This window comes from Phalacrocorax aristotelis, chromosome Z (assembly GCF_949628215.1).
Source record: "Phalacrocorax aristotelis chromosome Z, bGulAri2.1, whole genome shotgun sequence".
In the NCBI taxonomy this organism is placed as follows: Eukaryota; Metazoa; Chordata; class Aves; order Suliformes; family Phalacrocoracidae; genus Phalacrocorax; species Phalacrocorax aristotelis.
The window spans coordinates 416,495-425,000 of NC_134311.1; the positions used below are offsets into that span (position 1 = coordinate 416,495).

The following is an 8,506-nucleotide window of genomic DNA, read 5'->3' on the forward strand; positions in this document are numbered from 1 at the left end:
ACCGTAGCCAAAGGCCTGCTTCTTAGTCAGAGTTGTACCTGTAGTAGGACATGTACCTTTATGAGATTGTGCTGCTGAGTTCCTATCAGTTGCGTAGCAAAAGGGGTGATGTAGTATAGTGTAGGTCATGAATCGCTAGAGGATAGATAATTTCCTTTTCAACACCAGAAAATCTCTTGCCAGAGGTGATGAAGTTTCAGCTCAGGAATGAAGAGCAGACACTGTTTTAAAATATTTGGTAACGCAAGAAAATATAGAACAAACCTACATTTTTTTATATCCCTCATGTAAAGTTTTATTTGGGTTGTTTCTTTGACGAAGCGTTTATTCTTACAAAGCTTTTAACAACACACTTGAATTCCAGTGTACAAAAATAACTGTCATTAAAAAAAATTAATAAATTTTAGCACAGTATGTCTGGAATCAAATACGTTTTTCATACTCTGCTACCTTTCCCCAGAAACAACTTCCACATCAAGGGGAACAAGGACATATGTAATTCAATATGTCAGCTCTGTTCCATTTCTCAGCTGCTTTCTCCTGCTGTGCTGACTACCTGGCAGAGACAGAAACGGGCTCGCACAGGGCTCCCCTGTGCTCGGCACCGCGAGCCATGGCACCAAGGGCAGTGGGTCCACGGCACCACTCTGGAGCAGAAGGCGAGAGACTTCAAGTCCCAAAGTCCCAAAGTCAAGTCCCAAAGTGCAAGGCAATGCCTTCACGGCACATTCCAGGAGGGACAGACATGAAGAAATGCCCAGCTGCACTCTGGAGAGGATTGAGTGGCTGGGGAAATGTGCTTTACATCCAGACCCCTGTCTTCCAGCCTGACTCCTCCTAATGTGAGAGTCTCTCCAGTGTCAGCTCCAAAGGATCGTGCTCCCTAGCAGCAGATCCTGCTCTGACAGGCAGAGCAACATCTCACCGGTGAAGAAACAAAACCTACCAAACCCAGCACGGCCCCTTCCCCTCCCCACTCCCCCACCAAGCAAAAATAAACTTACAGCCTATTCTGGGACTGCTGGAAAGTACAGCCGTTCCAGGCACGAGCCCCGAGTCAGGCGGATGGTTCACAACAGACAGAGCACTCCCTTTCGGGAACAGAGTTGGACATTAGAAGTGTGACTGGTGCCTGGGCATGCCCGCCTGGGTTCAGGGACAGACCCATATTCAGTGTGCTAAGAGACAAACAAAAATAAACAGAAGGCAGAGCCAGAGCCGCTAAATGCTGGTGCTACCCATCTACTTCTTCATCACCAGGATTTCTGTTTGGACTTCTTCCTCCTCTGTTTTATGAGGAATAAATTCTCATTGATATCAGGACTACTGTCTTTCTGCTTTTTCCATTTCTTCTTCCTCTTAGCACCTTCCAGAGGCTCCCGCGCATACACAGTCTTGCTGCCTGATAATGGCTGGTAAATGGACTTGTGGAAGGTTTTGCTGCCCTTACACGCCTGCTTCTTACACCCTCTAGGGAAGTCCTCCTCCATCCTGTGGCCAATTTCAACATTACTTCTGTGTTCCTCTTCTCTGTGTTTCTCTGCCCGGGACATCTTCATCTTTTTGTAACACTTGCTGTCGTTGTTCTGTCTCCCATGTTCTCTCCCGGGCTTGCTCTTTTTCTTACGGCTGTGCCCACCATGTTTTTCTTCCTGCCATCGTGTCTCTGGCTGTTCTGGCAGAAGGCCGGCTTCCAGTAGTTCTGTAAAAGAGAGCCATTTATTTCAATACCCATGCAGAAAAGCTAAAACCTAGTACCCGAGCCATCACAGCTTTCCTTACGTATGAAGCCAGTTAGGAAAAAATAGTGGGTTTTTCTTCTGTCAACAGACTAGAATCTTAACAAATTACAGTTTCTTTCTGCTAGTTTATAGCATTTTTAATGGCGGTGAAGTTCTTAGAATTAAAACATCCGACAATGTGGCTTTGACACAATAAGTTTCCGTGATAGACATGGATAAATAAAATCACAAATCTTCTGCTACCATTAGGCTACGTGTGCAAATCCCTATAGCTTTTCCCAAGACATGAAAATAATCCCACAATATTTCTAAGAACAGCAAGCTCAGAATAAAGTATTTCAAAGAACTGAAAGGCAGGGGGAATCTCCAAAAATGTACTGTACCTGCAACCTTTCTTTTTAATCTGCGCGCTCTTCTGTTGATATCATATTCATCATCATAGTAGTAGATGAAGGGGGAGGTAGGGAACATGCTCCCGTGCATCCGCTTTTCTGAGCACTCCTGCAAAACACATTTCAAGTCACTAAGTGTGGCTGAGTTGCAATTCTCCCAGAGGGGAAACAGGTCAGATTCTGCAGGTGCTCACCAGCAATTCTTTAAACACTGATAAATTTATTACCATCCAATAATTCTTGTGCACACAGAAAAACATGCAATATACGAGCCAAGCTGCAGTCCTCTTGCACAAATGGAGGGAATCCCGTGTCTCCCTGCAACTGCTACACGTCTGTAGCGGTGACGGAAGCAGAGGACTGGAAGCAGGTCAGCACCAGGTAAATACAAGGTGAACTGCAAAGGGAACTGCTGGATCTGGGGAACAGGGCTGTCCTGCCTGCAGCCGGGCCAGGTCCCCCCATGCCTGCTTTCACCGCTTCTCGCTGCCCCCTCCGGCCTCCCAGCACACCCACACACCCGCTCTCCTTGAAGGACAAATACTTCTGATCAAAGGGGAGCTCTTCTCCCCTGGATCATTTGGAGTGAAAGCACGTGCCGAATCGTGGCCACCTCAACAGGTGGGGTGGGCCAAGGGAAGAAGCGAGCAGCGGCGAGGAGCCGGGGCAGCGCCCTCCCCACACAGCACAACGGCATGCCCGACTGTATGCGGTTTTCTCACAGATACAAAACAAAAGCAAATCCTGCAGGATTTGTGCAAGCACATCAGATTGCAGGGAAAACAGTCAGCTGAGATGAGGAAGGGGCTGGGTCTTGCATCACGTGCGTGTCAGCCTATTTCCCCAAACACTTGATTCAGGAGTGTGATTTTTTCACCACTGTACATGAACTTTTAGCTGTGTCTTGTGAGCCAGGCTAATTGGGATGCTTCCTATGATTCTGGCTTTTTTTCAGGTTACCATGTGATATCAACTGATACTTTCTTCTACTTGTAAATTGCTTGTTAACTGTTGTGCTTTGCAACATCTTCTTTCTACTTCTTGGACACTGCCCAAATCTAATGAGCTCTGGGTCTTGCCGTTCTCAAGAAGCTGCCAGGAGCTTTCACTCCCCGCGACATCTCCACCACAAGTGAAGCAGCTTTCCTTCTTGCGTTTGCTATTTCTACCACTCAGTGCCACCTCTCCCCGTGTGTCCTCCTGCCTCCCACCCTCTCTTTTTCAAAGGCAGAGTACATCAAAGATGTATTTCAGATGTATTTCACATCTCTCAGCTTGTTGTTGTTCTCTGCTTGGCTGAAATTAAATGAAGAATCGAATGAGGTTATTCTCTGTGGTGTCCTCCAAAAGGGTACTGCTAGGTTGTGCGACAGCTGGCGTATCTCTGCCTGCATGGAGGAGTGCGGACGAGCAATGGCAGCTCACAGCTGGAGCCTACCCAAGTCTGAGGGTTCAGCCTTACCCCACTGCAAAATCAGGCAGGAAGGGACCTAGGAGGGGGCATGTGAGTCCACCCGTCGCCTGAGGCTGTTCTCAGCAGCTATTCATCCGAGATGTGCATATACTGGACTATATTTCACACTAAACACCTTGAATAGCCAGCTATCGCCCCACGCAGAAACCTCCTCTCTCATCCTTCCTGGGTCTTCTCCCCACCTCCCTCTGAGTTAAGAGGAGAGAAAAGCATAACAGAGAAACGACACTTCAAATACCTGAGTTTCACATGAGTGAAGCCTAAGAGTGGCCTTTAGGCAGGGCACAGAGCTGCCTGCCTATCTGGAATAAATGGAAGAAAATATTATCCCTAAACATTGCCAAAGAGGTTACTGAGAACAACACAGATCGCCTTCACGGAGGAGTATGCAAAGACACATTCATCTTTCTGTGGAATGTACTGCTCGAGATGCTGCATCAAATTCAGGGCTTGCTCTGCAGGCCTGCGGCCCATTCATCATTTTTCTTTTGTTAATACGCTGACAGAGAAGCCTTAGCGAAGGAAATGCACATGCCAACCAAATCGGCGCTCATCTTTTCCTCGTTCTCCCCACTGCATCGATAAATGAGCTCAGCAATGTCCGACATGCACTGGGCTATATCCTTCCCTCTCAAGTACTGTTAAATACTCTTGGGACAGTCTTCAAAACTGGAGGCGTCGTACGGAGGGTGGAAGCAGGGCTGCTACCAACGTGCGGGCGGCATTTTCTGTGTGATTGGCATACTGGGATGTGAATGCAAGGCACATCTGCACATACCGTACTGTTCCCTACACCTGCTGCCTTTTGAACTCGCTGCAGCCTAAATAATGCTGTGGGCTGCCCCTCATCAACTTGCCCTTCCTCGTAACTTTCCTACGGGGATGCCCCTTAAAATGAGCGCATCTTTGTTACGGGCCCTAAGAGACAATGTTTTGAATGTGTGGACTGCTAATGAAATTAACTATGATGTGAAGCCTACTGAAGAAACTAAGATTTCTTGACTTTCTTAAACCCTTAGTTTACATAAAAATATGACTGTCTTAATAAACAATACAGCAAACTCAGGAAACAAAACTGCCGGGTGCTGGAACCTCTGACAGTTTATGTCTTAACTATTTCCAGTTCTACAAACAACAAGAAGCGATCTGGAACTGCACAGTTAATGCTGGGATTTAGCACGTTTTTTGCTCTTGCCTCTGTTTTTGGGAAAGGTCTCCCTAGACCTCTAGCAAAGAAAGGGAATTTGAGGTGTCCCTAAACTACATCAAACAGTAACACGAAAGGAAACGACTGCAATGGGAAGCACTGATTATGGTGTGTCTGTACAAGGCTAACCCCAGCCTCTTCTTCTTGGCCAGTTTATTATTCCTCTGCTTTAATCGCTCAAAAAAGGCAACAGAGCAGGGCTCCTGAGGTAAAGAAACGGGAAAAATGGTACATGCTGCTTATCATCACACATGATTTTCACCTGCTTAAAAACATTTACATTAAAAAAATTTTAAAAATCCACAAACTCCCTCTTCCCCCCCGCAAATGACAGGCAGATCTCTCAAGACCTGACAGAGCTGCTCACTGCATGAACTCAGGCACTCATTACGACCTCAGTTTTCTCACCAGTGAGAGCTGCAAATCTCAGGCGCATTGCCTGCCCAGCCGGGTCGCTGTAACGGTGCACATGCAGGCCACTGGTCCCATTCCCTCAGCCGTTCTCGGACAGAAGGTTTAGCGAGTCGAGGGCAAATACTCAGCTACCCTTACATAACCTAGTGTGCGTCCTGGACGTTTTTCTGTCTGCATATTGAAAGACCTGGTGAGTATTTCTGCCCTTCTGTGTTGGTTTTGACTTGTCCACTTTCATTCAGTCATTGTTTAGGCTATTTCTGCTTGTTGCACGCTAGCAAAAATACTCCCTTATCTTCTTTAACTTTGATAGCCATAAGGTGTTGTCCCTGAATCACTTTACTACCTTACTGATTTTGTAGTTTCTAGATTTTCTAACCAAGTAATTACTATCGGCTCCTCCCACATATTTACTAACTATTTTTATAGCAGCCTTACTTGAATCCATGTACGGCTGCCTCCCTTGAATGCCATTTTTTGACAGTTTAGTAAAATGTTCCTTGTCCTTTGCTAGCAATCAGTCTCACTTCTTCTCCAACCCTGTCGCTTCAGCTTTTATTGTACATGCTCATTTCAGTGTCTGTATTACTGGCGGGGCTTTATTCTGGGTTGTTTAGCAGGATCAGTTTCAGTGCTGCTTTCACAGGTTTTATCAGCTCCAGTTCCAAACAGCAGGGAGGACAAGCTGGTTCACACGTCTGCACCGCTGAGGTCTCACGCTGCTGCTGCATGTGTAGCTGTGTCACGAGCAGATGTCTTGCAGGTGAAGCCAAGGATTTGGGCTCCTGTACCGCAGCCGAGGCAGTGCCTCTACTCCTGCCATGCCAGGGGTGACACCAGGCTGCTGGCACATGCTCATCTCTTGCTGAGCTTGGATCGCAACAGCTGTTTATTTCCCGTCCCTCCAACCCGCCTGTGCAGGCCACAGCACGTCCCGGACATAGGCAATGGCCTCTACACGCCACTCGAAGAGGAAAATCCTCACTTGTCCCCAAAGACAGCTTGGCGTTAAAAATCTTCTGTTTATCTTTCAGCTCGGCCATGAGAAAATCCCAGCAAACCTGCCCTACCTGGCCCACTATTCCCCACAGGGATTAACTATTTAGCTCAAAACAGCAGTTTTTAATGATACATCTTCAGTAGTTTTAGGAGTTGACACACACAGAGATAGCAAATTCCCAGCCAATTCCTTCCTTCTCTCCTGCGTGCTCTAAGCGTCGTGGTTTTAGCTGGGAGAGAGTTGATTTTCATCACTGCAGCTGACATAGTGCTGTGCTTTGGGCTTTGTATGAAAATAACGTTGATAACACACCGATGTTTTGGTTGTTGCTGGGTAGTGCTTGTACTAGACATGGATGCTTTGAGCTTCCCGTGCCCTGCCGGGTGCACAAGAAGCCAGGAGGGGAGGAGGCAGAGCTAAGAGAGCAGATTCAAACTGCCCAAAGGGATATTCCTTATCATGTTAACGTCATGCCCAGTATGTTACTGGGAGGAGCTGGCTGGGGGAGGCAGGCAGCAATCATAGCTCAGGGACCGGCAGCATCGGTCGGCGGGTGGTGAGCGGTTGTATCGTTTGTGGTTTTGGTTTTTTCCCTTTTTTCCCTTTCCTTTTAATTATATTATCATTATTAATATCATTATTATTATAATTATAATTTCATTTTAATTAGTAAACTATTCTTATCTCAACCCACAAGTTTTTTTTTTTTTCTCTTCTGATTGTCTCCCCCGTCCCACAGGGGTGGGGGCAGTGAGCGAGCGGCTGCGTGGTGTTTAGTTGCCGACTGGGGCTGAACCATGACACTAAGCTGTAGCAAACTATAAACTTAACCCATCTGATGCATGAGTACCATTCATTTTCTGGAATACTTGTGGCTTCTGGACTTACTCTATAAAATAAAAGAACTAACATTTGTTTGGTGTTGATACTTGCAGGTGTAGAGCTGCACTTGTCGCGATGGGGCTGAAAAAGGTGACAAACCCCAGCAAACAATCCTAGAAGACACAGCACACCGGCAGTTTTTACTGAAGCCACTTAAGGCTCATGATGTCCTCCTTCACCAGGCTTGTACCTTACAGAAGGATGATGTCAAACTTAATTCAGATGTTGAATTAAACTAAGAAACTACAAATAAGGATCATCCAAAGCAGGCAGAAACAGAAAACTCGTAAAACGGACATTCAAACTGTTGGGCTGATTATGGTGAAAAATCTTACATGATGTTGAGAATGTGGCAGTAAGGCACTAATATTTCATTCCATGAGCCATGGGAAAAAACAGATGGAAAGAAAGAAAGAAAAAAAAAAGCTCTGCTCATCAACTGGGTGTTTTCCAATGAAGATTCTCTCTCCCAGGCAGTCTCATTTTGATTTAAGATTTAAAAAAACAAATCAATAAACCTGCCAAGGAGATATAGTAACTTTTCTTTTCCTCCATATCTTTAAATTAGATGTGTGAGATCACTTTATACGTTGGCCTCCACTGATTGCAGCAGTGCTGCAAAGTCACAAACATCTCATCAGAGTGGCCCTTCGTGCGCATTAGCTTGACTCTTCCAGCTCTTTTCTCCCACTACAGGCCATGGCAGAGAAGAATTTCCACCCCAAGGATATACTTGACACTGGGGCAGAGACTGCTGAGACTTACATATCCAAAATGTCCTTTCTGGGAACAGTTGTAGCAGTACACTAAAGCAGAGCGCTCCGAGTGAGAACTGGCCGCCTTGATTGGTCCTGGCTTTGTCTGAAAGATGGAAATAGGCAAGAATTAGGTCTGCCAGTATTCTGAACGCTGAATTAAAAATAGATTAAAATTATATAAATATAATTTTATTATGGTTAAATCAATACATTCCTGCTTGCTGTTGGAATATTAAGTTTGAAAAAGAAGCAAGTGGCTCGTATTACTGTAATTTTGCAGAGCAAGATTCAAGCTAAGCGTCACAAATGAGGTGGGAAGGGGCATCCCCAGTATCTCTCCCACCTGGCCATGTTATTTCAGCTCTGAATACAAGAAAATAGACGGCTGATTTATCTGCTCCCCTCCTCCTTGTCTCCCAGCCCCCTCTCCCTCGCAGCGGTGCCCCACCATCCCTGGGGACGGACAGGGCCATCAGATATTGCACCCACCAGCTGGACAGGCACGTTTGTGTATTGCTGAACTAGTCTTGCTTAAAGCAATAGGGCAAAGATCTGGCGGAGATACGGGGCCTTCACCTGCTGCATTTCCAAGCCTACACCCACTTCCAGCAGCAGAGCCCAGAAGCAGACGTGCTGC

General features: G+C 46.2%; 1 protein-coding gene across 2 annotated transcripts in view; it reads right to left on the reverse strand.

The window, feature by feature from the left end:
- Positions 1-269: 269 nt before the first annotated feature.
- The window catches only part of ZCCHC7 (zinc finger CCHC-type containing 7), a 122,869-nt gene continuing 114,632 nt past the window's right edge, over positions 270-8,506 (reverse strand). For both annotated transcript variants that reach the window (XM_075078314.1, XM_075078315.1), the window contains exons 9-11: positions 7,877-7,972; positions 2,126-2,243; positions 270-1,702 (exon numbers count right to left, since the gene is read on the reverse strand). In XM_075078314.1, the coding sequence (XP_074934415.1) occupies positions 1,254-1,702; positions 2,126-2,243; positions 7,877-7,972 (663 nt within the window). In that variant the 3' untranslated portion in view covers positions 270-1,253. The remainder of the gene's footprint in view (positions 1,703-2,125; positions 2,244-7,876; positions 7,973-8,506) is intronic.